General features: G+C 42.9%; 1 protein-coding gene across 1 annotated transcript in view; it reads left to right on the forward strand.

Annotated features, from left to right (window-relative positions):
* LOC143930767 (cytochrome P450 2J6-like) overlaps nt 1–18,555 on the forward strand; it is a 78,528-nt gene that overhangs the window by 26,954 nt on the left and 33,019 nt on the right. The window contains exon 3 of the mRNA XM_077455347.1: nt 1,108–1,260. Within this exon, the coding sequence (XP_077311473.1) occupies nt 1,108–1,260 (153 nt within the window). The remainder of the gene's footprint in view (nt 1–1,107; nt 1,261–18,555) is intronic.

Genomic DNA, 18,555 nt, shown 5'->3' on the forward strand with positions numbered 1-18,555 from the left:
GAACCCGGTCTTTCCAGTGACAGGGACGAGCACAACAGCTCCAGTCGGTGTCTTGGGTCCGGATTGGATAGATTGATAGCAGCACAGCCATTGTCACTGTGAGTGCCCTGAGGGAGAGGACTCTCCTACAGGGCACTCGAGAAGAGGAGGAGCCAAGAGCACTGCTGAGGGACCCCAGAAGAGGAGGATTGGGATCACTCTGTGCGAAACCAACAGCACAGAGGAGGTAAGTATGACTTTAAAAAAAACAAAAACAAATAAAAAAACTAACCTTTAGTTATCCTTTAATATCACTATAAATGCAGCTGTTCTGTGAAGCCCTCAGAGGTTTGCTAGAGAACCTTAGTGAACAAACAGCATTGTGAAGGCCAAGGAGCAGTTGTGGAGAAGTATAAAGCAGGGTTAGGTTAAAAAACAAAAACAAAGCTTTGAACATGTCACGGAGCACTGTTCAATCCATCATCCGAAAATGGAAAGCGTATGGCACAACTGTAAACCTACAAAGACATGGCCATCCACCTATCCTGGCAAGGAGAGCATTGCTCAGAGAAGCAGCCAAGAAGCCTATGGTAACTCTGGAGGAGCTGCAGAGATTCACAGCTCAGGTGGGAGAATCTGTCCACAGGACAACTATTAGTCATGCACTCCACAAATCTGGCCTTTATGGAAGAGTGGCAAGAAGAAAGCCACTGTTGAAAGAAAGCCATTGGAAGTCCTGTTTGCAGTTTGCAAGAGTGAGGTGAGGAGGGGATTCCTTTCATTCCTATTGTTCTATGCGTTTTACAAGTTTACTAAATGGGAGCAGATGGATTTTAGCTTCAAATGCGTTTTTATTATCAGTATTGCGCTATGGTTGTCTTTTTTCCCCTTTGCTTTGAACAACATCCTTTGGGGAGATAAGTTTTGCAAACTGAAACCCCTGACCCAGAGATTCGGACCAGAATAATTTTTTTAGAAATAAGAAAATTCATCCAATAGAGCAAATAATGGACTCCGCACTGGTGAAGCAAATTTTCATTACTCGTTCATCACTGCTATGGAAGTGATAGGCTGTACTTAAGACTATTGGATTAGATTAGATTATTCTAATAAATTATCTTATTCCAGGTCTGGTTACTGCACCCTATGGGCGAGCATGGAAAGAACACAGGCGCTTTACCCTGTCCACACTGCGTAACTTTGGCCTGGGCAAAAAGTCCATGGAGGAGAGGATTCATGAAGAGAGTGTGTACCTAATTGACGAATTTAGGAAGAATCAAGGTGAGATTAGATGGCACTGGTGTCCTAGAGAAATAAAGAATATACAAAGCCGCGCCAACCCTCCCCTACATATATAATATAAATACAAATTAAAAACTAGTACAGTTAAGTAATAGGTTTCAAAAAAATGTGAAGGTGACCAAAAAAAGGCAAAAATGGCAAAAAATAAAAAATACAAAGTCCAATTTAAGAAAAATTCACAGGTGAATCCAAATGACGGACATAAGTGTTCTTAAATGACAGCACCACAGTGGTTCAACACTTTCCTAGGCGCGTGAGATACCCGTCACCATATATTGAATGCGCTTACCAGAAGATATATGGAATGAAGCATATATGAATGATAAATGGATGACGTCCAAGTTAACCTTCCTCAGCTGGGTCAGCACTCAATCCCTTAGCGGTGATTCCAAGGTAATAATCTGTTCAGTGGTCTCGATATGTGACACTCAGAAGCCCACAGAAAAAAAAGGGACTGACATAGCGTAATAACGTAGGAACAGTTTAATGAATAAAAGTAATGCACTTACAGGTTTGTAGATAAAATACAGCATATAGGAGCAAATATAAAAAGCCGGCCGGCAAACAGGAGCCCGTCCTCCTCTCCTACAACGTGGTGGCGTCACTGCGTGCCTTCCCAGACGCGTTTCGTCATACCAGATGTTGTCAATGGGGACATTGACAACGTCTGGTATGACGAAACGCGTCTGGGAAGGCACGCAGTGACGCCACCACGTTGTAGGAGAGGAGGACGGGCTCCTGTTTGCCGGCCGGCTTTTTATATTTGCTCCTATATGCTGTATTTTATCTACAAACCTGTAAGTGCATTACTTTTATTCATTAAACTGTTCCTACGTTATTACGCTATGTCAGTCCCTTTTTTTTCTGTGGGCTTCTGAGTGTCACATATCGAGACCACTGAACAGATTATTACCTTGGAATCACCGCTAAGGGATTGAGTGCTGACCCAGCTGAGGAAGGTTAACTTGGACGTCATCCATTTATCATTCATATATGCTTCATTCCATATATCTTCTGGTAAGCGCATTCAATATATGGTGACGGGTATCTCACGCGCCTAGGAAAGTGTTGAACCACTGTGGTGCTGTCATTTAAGAACACTTATGTCCGTCATTTGGATTCACCTGTGAATTTTTCTTAAATTGGACTTTGTATTTTTTATTTTTTGCCATTTTTGCCTTTTTTTGGTCACCTTCACATTTTTTTGAAACCTATTACTTAACTGTACTAGTTTTTAATTTGTATTTATATTATATATGTAGGGGAGGGTTGGCGCGGCTTTGTATATTCTTTATTACTGTTGGGTGTCATATCACATTTATTGCTGCTGCCTATTTTTGTTAGTTTTGTCATTTTTACACTATTCATCCTAGCGCAGTTTACATTTTTTCTATCTACTGGTGTCCTAGAGCCCAGTGCCAAGAAAGTTCCACCACCTGTTGCCAGTTTTTTTTAAAGTTAACTTTTTATTGTTTTATAAACATAAAAAATAATAGTTACACAGTTGTATAATCAGAGCGAACATCGCTACAGTCATAGTGCAATACATTGATCGGGTATACATTATGAAACATCATACAAAAAGTGTCATTCAGCACAGTTTATTCTAGTCAGGGCTCAGTCCCTGGTATTCTTTAAAACGTAATATCCTTATTATTTTCTGCAACCTAGGGGACAGGTGGTATTGTACTATCTGAGTTGACCCAGGAGTTCCATATTTTGATGAACTTTTTTGGGCATTCTCTAGCTTCGTACGTTAACTTATATAGTAGTATTGCTTGGTTGATAATAGCAAGCCAGAACTTTATAGTCGGTAGAGATTGAGATTTCCAGTGCATGGTTATTGTTTTTTTTAGCGTAGAACATCACTATGCGTATAAAGGATTGTACATTTTTGGATACATTTTCATCATAAATGTATCCTAGCAGACATCTAAGAGGATTACAAATGTTTGGTATTTTAGCTACAGAGCTGATGAAGGCCATGACTTCCGACCAGAACTTCCTTATTGGAGCACATTCCCACATTAGGTGAAAGAATGTGCCATCGGCCATTCCACATCGGGTGCATAAAGGAGATGGATAGTCTCTTCAATCTATATAACAAATACGGTGTGAAATACAGTCAATTGGTCTGGATCACCTTGTCCCATGAGGAGACGACGGAGGACATCTGCAGGGGAAGAATCTCACCACAGATCTCCTCTGTCAGCTCAGGTATGTCCAGGGCCAGTGCTACCACTAGGCAAACTAGGCAGCCGCCTAGGGTGCCCTGCGGCCTAGGGTGCCCAGCCACTTGTGTTCCTACTCTCTTCACTCTGCAGCAAGCATTTAAGTCTCAGCATCAGCAGGCAGCCACCGCTCTGTTCACACATAGTGTCAGAGGCGCAGGACTGTGTCTGTATCTCATCTCCTGAATGAATGGAAGCAAGCAAACATTCATTGATGGGCGCTGGTAGGCTGCATTTGATGGGCGCTGGTAGGCTGCATTTGATGGGTGCTGGTAAGGCTGCATTGATGGGCACTGATGAGGCTGCATTTATGGGCACTGGTGAGGCTGTATTTGATGGGCGCTGGTAAGGCTGCATTTGATGGGCGCTGGTGAGGCTGGATTTGATGGGCACTTCATTAAAAAGGTGGGGTTTACATGGACAGGGGAAAGAGGGTGGAGTCAGGGGTTGAGCCAGGGGGGGCGGCAAAAGGAGGTTTCGCCTAGGGTGTCAAAAATCCTTGGACCAGCTCTGGGTATGTTCAAGCGCTATCTGTGTTCAATGGTGGCAAGCCTAGTAGCCGTGGAGTGGAGTAGTCTTATAGTATGATGAAACTAATTTATGGTGGGAGGGGTTGATAAGTGTTCAAGCGGGGAAGATTGCATCTCTATATTTTGAAGCCCAAATTGTGCAGCAGTAGTATGTCTTATCTGTAGGTATTGAAAGTAGGTCATGCACGGGAGTCCAAAGTCTCTCTGGAATTCCGCAAAAGAGCGGAATGAGGTGTTTACAAATAAGTGTGAAATTGTTTTTACCCCTTTCTTGAACCAATTTTCCCCGTCAGTTCTCTGGTAGAATTCTGGTAGGCATGGGTTTCTCCAAAGTGGGGTGTTGGGAGAGGATGTAGCATGGGTACTGGGTGGTAACAGCTTAGAAATTCAAAAGATCTGCAAGGTCATGGCCTGGACATTTACTCCTTCCCTCCCCCTAAGCGGCATACAGTGTATTAGGTTCTGAGAGAGATTCATATGAGGTGAGGATGGTCGCCTCCAGGGAGTAGCTGCATTGTTGGCCTCAGGATGGAACCACCAATGGGCATGCACCAGTTGTGAGGCAATCTAGTACTTTTGGAGACAGGGGAGTGCCAGGCCCCCCTCCAAAGTAGGTGGCTATAAAGTGTGTTTAGCGATCTTCACCACACCGCCCCTCCAGATAAAATTGGTGATTATGGAGTCTATCTCTTTAAATTTTGCTTTGGTTATATATATTGGTGAATTGCTCAGGATGTACAGAAATCGTGGGAGATAGGGTGTTGTATCAAGACCCCAAGATATCGAAAAGTGTGAGCTATTTGTAGTGGACACGCTGGAGGTAGTGTTATTGGTGTCTCCTGGTCAATCTGAAACAAAAGGGATTTGTCCCAATTAACCCGGAACCCTGAAGTGGCCAAAACTCCAGATAATTTCCAGTAGGGCAGGGAGTGACGTCTGGGGGTCCGCCAGATATATCAGCATATCATCCGCATATAAGGATATTTTTTCCTCTAGAATCCCAATCGTCAGTCCCCTAACCTCCCCACTGGATCTTATTGCTGCAAGGGGCTCTATCGCCATCGCAAACAAGAGCAGCGACAGTGGACATCCCTGTCTGGTGCCTCTTTATCAGGAAGGGGTGTGAAAGGGATGCGTTAACTCTTAGTCTAGTGATGGGTTTGGAGAATAGGAGTTGCACCCACTTTATAAAGGTAGTGCCAAATCCGAATTTAGCCAGGACTTCAAAAAGATATGGCCATTCGACTGAGTTAAAGGCCTTGTGAGCATCTAAAGCCAGTACAGCTCAAGAGCCAGTCGTGTAATGAACCGCTTGTATATTTGTAAAGAGTCTGAGTCCAGGCATAAATCCCTATAATGGTTGTAATTACTGTATTCAATCGTTGGGCAAGCACCTTGGCCAGAATTTTAACATCCGAGTTAATAAGTGAAATCGGTCTATATGATTCGCAAAGGAGGTGATCCTTGTGGGGTTTGGGAATCAAGACTATCAGTGCTTCAAACATGGAAGGCGGTAATTGTCCCATTTTAAGAGCAAAATTGTACATTCATAGTAAATGTGGGATCAATAGATCTCGAAATTGCATGTACCACTTAAAGGGAAATCTATCTAAGCCTGGAGTTTAATGTCTGGCGAACGACTGTATAGCCTCCCCTATTTCTTCCGTCGTCAACGGAGCATCAAGTTCCAGAGACCTGATGGTCCGTTTTGGGAGTGAAATGTCTGAAAGATAGTCATCTAGTTCCACTATTGTATAATGGGCTCTAGTAGCATATAGCGTGGAGTAGAAAGTGACAAACGCTTTCATAATGTCATTGTTTTGCTCAATTATTGTGCCTGCTGAGTTTGTTATTCTAGGGATGTTGCGTGGCTGGTAATCAGGCCTGGTTAAGTAGGCCAGTAGGCAGCTATTTTTATCCCCGAGTTCAAATATTCATTGATTCTGATATAGTAGTTTTTTTTTGTGTGCGTTCCAAAAGTACCAGCTCTAATTCTCTGGCTCTGTGTCGCTATGTAGCGTGTGCTTCGGAGGTAGGGTTTGCAGAATAAGCAGTTTCCGCATCCCCAAAGTCCTCCTTCTGCGTTCATCAGTTTGGACTGTAATGCCTTGCAGGCCCGCCCAATCACTGCAGCAAATGAGCCACGGGCAGTGGACTTAAAGACATTCCAGACCACTGGGGCGGACGCACTTTGTTAATCACCCAAAATGATTGCTCATCTGCCGAACACTAGTCTATCATGGCATGGTCTGCCAACCATAACGGGCTCAGTCTCCATACCCGGTTCAAAGAGGGTGTGCCCAGAATGAGGTCCACCATCAAAGGTGAGTGGTCGGACATAGTTCTGGGGAGATATGTGACTCCAGCCACCAATTGAAGCATATCTGATGAAACAAGGCAGAGATCTATATGTGCTAATGTACGGTGAGAGTCAGACTGGTACAAGTATTCCAAAACATTTGCATGTTTCCATCTCCAGGCCTCCACTAGGTCAAATTAAGTTAGGAAGGATCCTAGGGGCACGGGGGGTAGTATAGAGCATCTAAATCTATCCATAGAATTATCTTTAACTGTGTTATAGTGCCCAGCTATTATTAAGGGGCCTTCAGCAATCTCCAGTATCGTGCCCATCACCTTCTCAAAAAATGTCTTGGTGAAAGGCGGTGGGACATATATATTTGTCACTGTATATGGTTTACCCAGAAGTTCCAGGACCACAAAGCAGCCATTAGGGTCAATTTTAATGTGTTTAATTGAGATTGGTGCTGATTTGGTTATAAGGATAGACGTCCCTCAAGCATATGTGGAGTAAGTGGAATGAAGAGGGTATGCTATTTTGGCTCTTTTAAGGGAGTGCTGGAGATGAGTTTCCTGGAGAAGGATTACATGCGGTTTGTGCTGTGCTAAATAGGCATTCATTATAGAGCATTTAACTTTACAATTAAGCCCCCTAACATTCCATGAAATCAGGCATAAGTTAGTCATGTGGGAGTGTTGGTCAAAAATATGCACGTCCATCTCTCGCAACGCTCCAGAAGCCAACCAGACCTTGGAGCTCTGTGCATCTCGAGAGATGGGGGCGAATCCTGATAAATATATATGAGAGTACATTGTGCTTCCATTCAATAATACCTGTGCACCCTGATGGCCTATCAGGCCTGTGAACCTGTAAACAAATGGTATAAAATAACAGTCATGTAACCTTAACGAACAAATTCTGCATGTATGCGGACGATGTCCTGATGTTTATGTCCAAACCACTAATCTCCCTGCCCAATTTATTTAACGTATTATCAGAATTTGCTAATGTCTCGGGTCTATCCATCAATTTATCCAAATCCGAAGCTCTTCCCATAGGCATTCCCTTGCTGGAACTCTCCCATCTTAAGCAGACTTTTCCCTTTCATTGGTCTTCTACCCACCTCTCCTATTTAGGGATAGTTCTGTCAAACAATTATAAAAAACTATTTTCATCTAATTACCCTCCGTTGTTTGTTAAAATCAAGAACACCCTGAAATCATGGTCAAATTTACACATTTCCTTTATGGGTCGCATAACGGCTCTTAAGATGGTCATTCTCCCCCGCCTGTTATACGTTTTCCGGTCTCTCCCAATAAGAATTTCCAAATCATATCTTAATAATATCCAATCATATCTCAATAGGTTTATATGGCAAGATAAACCTCCCAGATTTGCTAGGGACGTTTTGTACCGTTCTGCTACAAACGGGGGACTGGGAGTCCCACAAATTTGGCTCTACTACTTGGCCAGTAGATTTTCCCAACAGGCTCAGTGGTCCATTAGGAATTCTAGGGTACCGTGAGTTCAATTTGAACAGGAATCCATACTTCCTCGAGTTCTGCCAAACATTATGTGGTCCCCTTACTTACCGAAATGCTCTCATATTCATGCAAACCTTATTGTTCTAGATGGCCTACGCCTCTGGCATATGTATGGTGATAAATATAGCTTGGTACCCCAGACACCTATGGGGGCCTCATACCTAGGTGACCCTAGATTCACATCAGCCCATAATCCCCAAATTGCATTCCGTACTTGGATTGAGCTCGGCTTGGAGGACTTCCTTATCGACTCCCATTTTGCCACCTTTCAGGAGTTGCAATCCAGATTCCAAATCCCAAATACTGAATTTTTCCATTACTTACAAATTCGGCATTTTTTTTCTCAACATTATCCTGGCCCTTACACCTCGCCTCCGGGGTACTTTGAAGATATCTGTTACACGGCTCCTAGACAGAGAGGCCTTATCTCCGGTCTTTATAAAACTCTGGCGTCGGCAGTGGAGGCAGTAGGACTGAAATACAGACTCAAATGGGAATGTGAGTTGGAACTGGATTGCGATACTATGGATTGGGACAAAGCCTGGAGGAATATGCGCCAGTGTTCAAAAGCTCTTTCACTTAGAGAAACCGCAATTAAGTTACTCACTAGATGGTACTATACACCTCATCGGTTGCATAGTATTTTTCCTCAGGTTTCCCCTACCTGTTTTAGGGGTTGCCCCCGCCCAGGCTCCTTTAAACAAATTTTTTGGGAATGCGACCGGATCCAGCCCGTATGGCGTTTACTTTTCGACCTAATTAATAAAGTAGCAGGTTATACGATTAATATTGACATATCTCATGCCCTTTTATTTGAAGCCCCACCTGATACTTCTAAACATTTAAGATGCCTGGTTCATTCAATTTGTTTGGCCATGCTCTGGTCTATAGCATTTAACTGGAAATCTCCCTCCTTACCTTTTGATCAGATCCTTTCACGCATAGACCTAATGATGCATATAGAAAAGATTTATCACACGCTACATGATTCTATCCCATTATTCGATGCTAAATGGAAACCATGGTCGGTATTCAGGCTCCTGCATTAAATGTGCTGGTCTCTTCCCTTCCCCTGGTTTAATAACTTTTTAATTTCTTTTATTACCGGTACTTCATTTTGATTTTGGATTCTCTTTTTCCTTTCTCTATATTATACCTAATTCTTTTTTAGAGCCTTGTGGTATCTCGTATCTGAGATGTTAATACTCATTTTATCCATATGGATCTCATTGTACATGTATGATTCACATGCATTGACTAGTTCTTTCATCATGGACTGTACGTGAAGCTTACTATGCAATATTATATTCTTGTTCTGTATGGTTGTATATGCTCTACCACAAAATATTTTTGTTTCTGCTTATTATTTCTTAATAAAACCCTCCCAATCCACCCTAAACCTCCCGTCTTCCATACCCAAACACATGAGAGCTTTGTTCCCTGAACTAAAACTGTGAAACAGGGGGGTTTTAACCACTTGACAACTGGGCACTTAAACCCCCCTTGTGACCAGACCAATTTTCAGCTTTCAGTGCTCTCACAGTTTGAATGACAATTACTCAGTCATGCAACACTGTACTCAAATTCATTTTTTGTTCTTTTTTTCATACACATAGAGCTTTCTTTTGGTGGTATTTGATCACCTCTGGGGTTTTTATTTTTTGCGCTATAAATGAAAAAAAGACCGTCAATTTTGAAAAAAAACGCAGAGCCTGGCTTAACGTGGGACCTGGACAGACAGCGACTATCACTGAAGCGCTGGACGCTTCAGTTGTTTTGCCTATTTTAATCAACTTAAATGTGAGTGGAATTGTTTTTTCTTAATAAATTGGGCATCGTTTTTTAAGATATCTGCGTAATGAGTGTTGTTATTTTCCTATATCCACATGACTGCTGAACTGCATGGGAATCTTAATACCTGTTCATGATTGGAGAGATTTCTGATTCCAGTGTACTGCTTGTGAGGAGTAGTGGAGCAAAGTGGCTTTTCTATTTTGTGCATTATCGTTGCACTGATGCTACGGGTCTGTAGTGTTGGGTGATGGTGATGGGACCCCTACTATCCTTATCTCTGCTGAATGAGGTGGAGGGAGATCTGTTGTGGATTCACTGAACTTTCAGTACCTGTTTTGGACTTTTACACATGAATGCATTACTTTAAATGCGTTTATATTTTTTGTTTTGTGCGCCGCATTTTCTTTGTTTCTATTGTTGGCCTAGGCAAGAAATAAATCAGCTTTGCAACCTCACTTCCTGCCACATCGCAAGTCCCAGGAGGCTGCGGGACTAGTCTCATAGTGCTGCAGTGCCATAGCTCCCAACTGTCCCTGAATTTGAGGGACTGTCCCTGATCTGGAGCAATGTTCCTCTGTCACTCCTTCCTCCTCATTTGTCCCTCATTTTGGCCTGATCCATATAGTTGTGTATAAAATGCACTTTTTACCTTTCAAAAGGTGTTGCCCAGTGCTAAACCTTTTCATCCAATTTCTAAATTACTGCATTTGTACATTTTAAAAGCCAATATAAAGGAATAGTAGTGGTAAAAAAAGTCCTTGTGGATTTCATCTTTTTTTGGTTAATTTTCCTTCTAAGATGGTGTGGTAGGAGGGGGCATGTCCTATGCCTACATACGTTTGTTAGTAGGTGTCCCTCATTCTCACCTCAAAATGTTGGGAGGTATGGCAGTGTCTCACGCATGCACAGTGGGGAGCTGACTGTGAGACTGCAGGAAGTCACAGCCAGCTATCATATACAAGATGGCAGCATCAGAGGGCCATAGCCCGACAAACAACTGGCTCTGGGTTAGATAGCGCTGAGTTCCACACTCTGGTAAGTATCCGTTTGTTAAAAGTCAGAAGCACAGTATGTGTAGGTACTGACTATTAATTTTGGATTTTGCAGAGTTTCTATTTAAAGCTGCGTACACACGGGCGGACTGTCTGGCCAACTTAGTCCGTCGAAACACATTTCAGCGAACAGTCCGCTCGTGTGTGGGCTTCAGCGGACTTTTTCAGCGTGCAATCTGGCGGACTAAGTATTTCGGAATTTCCGAAATACTGTCCGTCATACTTTGGTTTCAGCGGACAATCCGCTCGTCAGTAGGCTAGTTGGACGGACTAAGTATGGCGCATGCTCAGAAAGGATTTACACGGCGAAAGGTTGCATTGCTGTGTATTGGACTTCCTATTTCTAGTCCCGTCGTACGTGCTGTACACGTCATCGCGCAAGCTTTCGACGGACTGTTTGTGCATCCGTGTGTGGTCAAGTCCGTTCATTCGAAAGTAGGACGGACTGTCCGTCGGATTGTCTGACGGACTAAGTTGGCCATACAGTCCGCCCGTGTGTACATGGCTTAAGAGCTCTGGAATCTACTCTTGTCTAATCTGTCTGAACAATTCAAATGATAATTCCACAAGTGATTTTTATTTTATTTTTACCACGTCAGCGAATCTTCACCAGAGACTATAAATCAACTTGACGTGCATTGTTGTCTCTTAATATTAATCTTCACATCATTGTGGCGTTTTTCTTATTGATTTCTTATATAATTTAAAAGAATGTTTATATAACTTTTATTTCATATTCTTAAAACTATTCTTACATCTTACTCCCATTATTCACTAAGTTTTTACAACCCCCCCCTCCCTCCTCCCCTATTCCCATGTCAGTAGTGTCCCTACTCCTAATAACCTAGTCTTTATGGTCTTAATTGTGCGGAATAACTCCAGTCTCGCTTAAATTGTTTCCAACCTCTCCATTTTTTTGTAAATATTACCCTTTCCTCTTCTTCTCTCAGAGTCAGGCTTTCCATGTTATATATTTCCTCTACCGCATCTACCAACTCCCATGTTGTTGGACAATCTGCCTCTTGCCATTTTTTGGGAATCTGTTTTTTCGCTGCATTTAATAGATGCGGGATGATTGTATCCTGATATTGTTTAACCCCGCCCTCTGTACCATGGAAGAGTACTATCCAGGGGTCAGGTTTCAATGTCATTTGAGTTATTTCCTTTATCATTTGAAGGATCTTTTCCCAATATATCTTAATTTTGGCACACTCCCACCAAATATGTGTCATGGTTCCTGTTTTTCCACAACCCCGCCAACACTCGGCGGTCCCGCCTTGTTGGTATTTGGATAACTTATCCGGAGTGTTATACCAACGGGAAATAAGTTTGTAGTTCATCTCAGCTGTTTTATTATCCCTTGCCGAACAGTGTGTCATTTTCAATATTTTATTGATTGTTTCTTTACCCTTTTGTGACCCCAATTCCCTTTCCCACTTATTTATATATGGCGGCGCCTCTCTCCAGCTGGCCCATATCAATAGCCCATATAGCTTTGAGATTGTGCCCTTCGCCCTGTCGGCTATACATAATTGTTCCACCCCTGTCAATTCATCTTCAGATCTAATCGGCTGGGGTAGTTTTTCTATGAAACGGGTCAGCTGGAGATAACGCCACCTATCCCTTTTCATGAATCCCATGTGCACTAACTCTTCATGTGAAAGAAGTTTCCCTTTTTTAATTATATCTTTTATTTGTGCCCCCTCGAGTCTTATCCAATTCCCTCCTATCACCCTTCTACCCGGGGGGAAGTATTCATTATCTTTTAAGGTTATCAGTGGTGAATTATAGTGTCCGTTTAATCTTTTATACACCTTATCCCATATCTTCAGTGCAATCTGTGTTAACTCATTTGTGTCTATATCTAGTGCCCTATTTTTTGGAGGGTTCCATATTATCTTACTTAGTTGTGCTTTACTATATGTATATTCTAAATTAACCCATCTTTTTTCCTCTTTTTTTTTTTCCCTCATCCATTCGACAATTCTTGATAGTACTACCGCCTGATGATAATATTGTAAATCCGGGACCGCCAATCCTCCCCTCCCTTTTTCTTGTTTTAATACCCCATGGGAGATCCTAGGTTTTTTATTATTCCATATATATTTACTCATTAGTGATTTTAATTTTTTTAAATAACTGGGTGGAATTTCAATCGGCAACATCTGGAATTTATATAAAATTTTTGGAAGAATAAACATTTTAAACACATTTATTCAGCCTATCCAAGAGATCGGTCTATTACTTGCTCTTCTGAGTTCAGTTTTTATTTCATTTAGTAAAGGAATAAAATTTAAGCGGTATATCTTATCTAAAGTATTTGCCAGTTTTATTCCAAGGTATTTCAAATCTTTAGTCCACCTAAATTTACTTTGTTCTTGGATTAGTTGTGCTTCTAGCGTACCTACATTTATATTAAGGATTTTATTTGATTAATTTTGAAATTTGATAGTTTCCCGTAATCGTCCAGGGCCTTAATTATCTTAGACAGTGAGTCTTTAGGGTTACTTATATAAAACAGTACGTCATCCGCATATGCTGAAAGTTTATGTTCCTCCTGCCCCGCCTTAAATCCGATTATTTCCGGGTTATTTCTAATTGTCGCGAGTAGGGGATAATTCCACAAGTGATTTTTTTAACTACATTTCATAATAATTTTGGCACCAATAGGCTTGTCCAAAACATTCTGCTTTATCCACCCAGTGAGTAATCTTGCAGCCAGTTTTATGCCTATAAGAATGGGAGGGGAGATTTATCCAGAGGTTCTTGGTGCTTAGAAGTCACTACAGCAATGGATGGATCTGGAAAGGCCTGACCAGCCCAGGGATTGAGTTTTACTGGTTACATTATCAATGTTGGATGCTCCATGTTCCATTTATGACCAGTTAGCTGTACTACCATCAATAACTGACTGTGTGCAAGGCCCTTTGCCAAGGAGTCCAACTCAGATGGTTGCTGGGCAGTGCTCTTTGTCCATCTTCTTTATTTATTTAGAGGTATTTAACGTTGGTGGGAAGAGTCTGGTTTGGTTGTTGGGTGACCTGGGTCCTCAGGCCTAGGAGTCATATTTGGACTTCAGAGCAGTAGCCTGGGAGCTACTGCACCTGTTTGTGTGTGTGGCCTGTCATAGGAAGGTGCTGACCTTGACAGTGCTGTGTTACATCTAGATATAGAATATCCCATAGTTGGCTTTAAATTCAAGGTTGACAAGATTTTCTAGTTCAGAGCCCCCTATAGCCCTTAAAGTGGCCGCCGTAAAGCTACCGCGTTTCGTGCAGGGGAGCCAACCTGCTGCCCTAGAACGACGGCAGCTGGTCATCCAGTAGTTAAAGCAGAAGTTTAATCTGCTTAGATTTTGCCTTCTGTGGTTCCACCTTTCCCCCTCATCAACATGTTAATGACATTTTTCAGTAAAACTTTTATATTTTCATTCCACATCTTATATAAGACCCAGTAATGCCATCTCTGTGTTTTGCTGTGCAATGCTGGCAGATCATGGCTGGTGGGAAAGGCTGGCAGGATGCAATAAAAAAAAGTGCAGGCCAGGAACAGTAATGCCGCGTACACACGATCGCACTTTCCTTCAGAAAAGGTCCGACGGTCTTCTCAACGGAGTTCCGACCGAATGGACTTGCCCACACATGATCACACCAAAGTCCGTTCGTTTCTAAAGTGATGACGTACGACGGGACTAGAAAAGGAAGTTCAATAGCCAGTAGCCAATAGCTGCCCTTGCGTCGTATTTGGTCCGTCAGACCAAATATAATACATACCGTATATACTCGAGTATAAGCCGAGATTTTCAGCCTCTTTTTTGAGGCTGAAAGTGCCCCCTCGGCTTATACTCGAGTCACCGCTGTCTGACTGCTCGATCAGCGTATCGAGCAGACAGACGGCGGACATTAAAATTTAAAAGCCGCGCCTCCTTCTCCGCCTCCGCCTGTGATAGGCGGAACACTGAATTTCCCAGCAGTCAGTGTTCCACCTATCACGGACATCCGCTCATTCTCATACTACGGACGAGTATGAGAGGATGTCCGTGATAGGCGGAACACAGGCTGCTGGGAAATTGAGTGTTCCGCCTATCACAGGCGGAGGCGGAATTTTGAATTGTAGAATGGCCGCCGAGAAGAGCGGCGATCCATCGGCACGGCACGGGACGGAGGAGGCACGGGACGGAGGAGGCACGGCACGGGACGGAGGAGGCACGGGAAGGAGGAGGCACGGCACGGGACGGAGGAGGCACGGCACGGGTCGGAGGAGGCTCGGGACGACGGCGGCTCGGGACGGAGGCTTGGGACACAGGTAGGCTGGACACACACACAAGGCTGCACGGACACACACACACACACACACACACACACACACACACACACACACACACACACAAGGCTGCACGGACACACACACACACACACACACACACACACACAGGGATGGATGGATGGATGGATGGATACACACACACACACACAGGGATGGATGGATGGATGGATACACACACACACACACACACACACAGGGATGGATGGATGGATGAATACACACACACACACACACACACACACAGGGATGGATGGATGGATGGATGGATACACACACAGGGATGGATGGACACACAGGGATGGACGGACACACACACAGGGATGGACAGCCATGTCTCACCCTCGGCTTATACACGAGTCAATAAGTTTTCCAGTTTTTTGGGGGTAAATTGGGGGCCTCGGCTTATATTCGGGTCGGCCTATACTCGAGTATATACGGTAATAAATAAAATAAATAGATCAAATAAATAAATAAAATGCAGATGAACGGTTTTCCCTATAGAAATTGATTCCGTTGGAAAGATTTAAACATGTTCTATTTCTAGGTCCGTCTGAATTTTTGAAGAAAAAAGTCAGATGAAGCCCACACACGGTCGGAATATCCAACAGAATGATTCTGTCAGACCTTTTCTGCCGGAAAGTCTGGTCGTGTGTACGCGGCATAAGGCTGGGGAGGTAAGATGGTGCTAGATCTCTTCCAGCCAGGAAATGAGGCAGGCTCTATCTAACTTCCTGCTCCTTCTATTGCACACTGTAAGAAGCTCATACGTAGTGAAAGGAGCCTGTTGGACTGTATAAGAACATAATGAAGGCTTTAACATTTTTACACCTTTGTGCTTTGATTGAACCAATTTATTAATGAATGAATTCATAAAATCGGTGACGTGTGTATAGATGCATTTAGCTTTTAAAAACTTGCAAGCGATTTAGTGTATATACAAATTTAACCCTTTCAGTCCACCCAAGAGAATGCCTTTTAACAATTTACTGAATTAGTAGAATCTGAGATTTTTAATACTTTAGCCATTTCATGAAGGTGACGGCACTCAGCTTAAGTTACAAACACTCCATAGTTCAGAAAAGGGTGACATGAGAGGAGAGCAGCGGTGTCTGCAGACTAGACATATTAGAGTGTGCACCCCAAAGCTCAAACACATATGCACATGTGTGTATATACTGAATATACAGCGTCAGCTGCACTGGACAGTGATTGAATGGGAAATGCTCTGTACTGAGTTGCTCAGTTCATGTTCATTTACAAACTGAAGCCTAGTAAACACAGTTTACTAGGCTTCAGTTATGAATGGACATAGTGAGTGATCTGTACCAATCACTCACTGTGCTCATTCAGAAAAGGAAGCGGCCAGTAAATGACATGAGTCCAGGCAGCAGGGGGAATCTACACCGCATGTAGGTGATTACGGTGTGCCCAGACATTCCTGGAACACCCCCTGTGCACGCCTATAGAGGAGAGACAAAAGGCCCATTACTCACAGAAGGGGTGTCCCAGCATGAGGTATCCCCATTGATCCAGGCTTCCCCCTAAGGCTAGCTGCCTATGTATAGATCTGGTCCGGTTCACCCACAGAAAAAAACAGTAGTCACTTTCCTTGTGGTAACTAACCCAGGAAGATCATTCTTTTTCCTTACCTAGGGTATCCATTTCCTGGCAGGGCTGGCACTTAGTTCATACAGCTCCTAAGCAGAATATCACCCTCAAGCTATAGGGGCATTTAATGGTCAATGTGGGAACAACGGGCCATATCCATGCCCTACCCTACAAAAGCATAATTAAAAAATTTAACAACAGTATACAAGTAACTCAAATCACTGCCAAATACATAAAAAGAAAAAAAAACACATATACAAACATTCATTAAAAATAAACTAAATTAAAAAACAAAAAAAACCTCAATATAAAAAACAATCTCCTTTTTTCAAGCACATTTTATCTCCATGAGTGAAGTTGAAACTTTCTGCTTTGACAATAATTTACAAAAGCAATCATTTATAAAAAAATTGATCACATTTATTGGCATTCTGCAAAATAATTACTAAATAATTAAGAGAAAATAGGAAATTGTTCATTTAAATTATGTTTATACTTACAGTGCCTTACGAAAGTATTGGGCCCCCTTGAACTTTTCAACCTTTTGCCACATTTCAGGCTTCAAACATAAAGATATAACATTTTTATTTTTTGTGATGAATCACCAACAAGTGGGACACAATTGTGAAGTGGAACGAAATCTATTGGATTTTTGAAACTTTTTTAACTAATAAAAAAATGAAAAGTGGGGTGTGCAAAATTATTCGGCCCCCTTGCGTTAATACTTTGTAGAGCCACCTTTTGCTGCGATTACAGCTGCAAGTCGCTTGGGGTATGTCTCTATCAGTTTTGCACATCGAGAGACTGAAATTCTTGCCCATTCTTCCTTGCAAAACAGCTCGAGCTCAGTGAGGTTGGATGGAGAGCGTTTGTGAACAGCAGTTTTCAGCTCTTTCCACAGATTCTTGATTGGATTCAGGTCTGAACTTTGACTTGGCCATTCTAACACCTGGATACGTTTATTTGTGAACCATTCCTTTGTAGATTTTGCTGTATGTTTGGGATCATTGTCTTGTTGGAAGATAAATCTCCGTCTCAGTTTCAGGTCTTTTGCAGACTCCAACAGGTTTTCATCCAGAATGATCCTGTATTTGGCTGCATCCATCTTCCCCTCAATTTTAACCATCTTCCCTGTCCCTGCTGAAGAAAAGCAGGCCCAAACCATGATGCTGCCACCACCATGTTTGACAGTGGGGATGGTGTGTTGAGGGTGATGAGCTGTGTTGCTTTTACACCAAACATATCGTTTTGCATTGTGGGCAAAAAGTTTGATTTTGATTTCATCAGACCAGAGCACCTTCTTCCACATGTTTGGTGTGTCTCCCAGGTGGCTTGTGGCAAACTTTAGACTAGACTTTTTATGGATATCTTTGAGAAATGGCTTTCTTCTTGCCACTCTTCCATAAAGGCCAGATTTGTGCAGTGTATGACTGATTGTTGTCCTATAGACAGACTCTCCCACCTCAGCTGTAGTTCTCTGCAGTTCATCCAGAGTGATCATGGGTGTCAGGAAGATCCTCCTCACGAACGTCCGAGCGGCGAAAGTCGCAGAAGATCTTTTGCCCAGTTTCAGGAGCGTTACCGCGATCAGCGGTGCGCGCGTGCGCGTGTGGCTGTTTGACGCAAATTGGCGCCAATAGCGCTATTTAAACTGGAGCCATGCTTCACTGTCTTGCTGCCTGATCAACAGCGTTCCTGTGCTTCCTGGTAATCCGTATCTGAACCTGAACCTGAACCTGTACCTGTATCCTGATCCGTATCGAACCCGGCTTGTTCCCAACTCTGCTGTTTGCTGCCTGCCCCCCGACTTTGGCTTTGTACCCGACTACTCTTCTGGATTCCGTTTCTGTACCTGATCTGCCCGCCTGTGCCTGACCTGGACTGTTACAC

The sequence above is a fragment of the Lithobates pipiens genome, unplaced genomic scaffold, assembly GCF_037356315.1.
Source record: "Lithobates pipiens isolate NorthernLeopardFrog02 unplaced genomic scaffold, aLitPip1_a1.2 Scaffold_10, whole genome shotgun sequence".
NCBI classification, from domain to species: domain Eukaryota; kingdom Metazoa; phylum Chordata; class Amphibia; order Anura; family Ranidae; genus Lithobates; species Lithobates pipiens.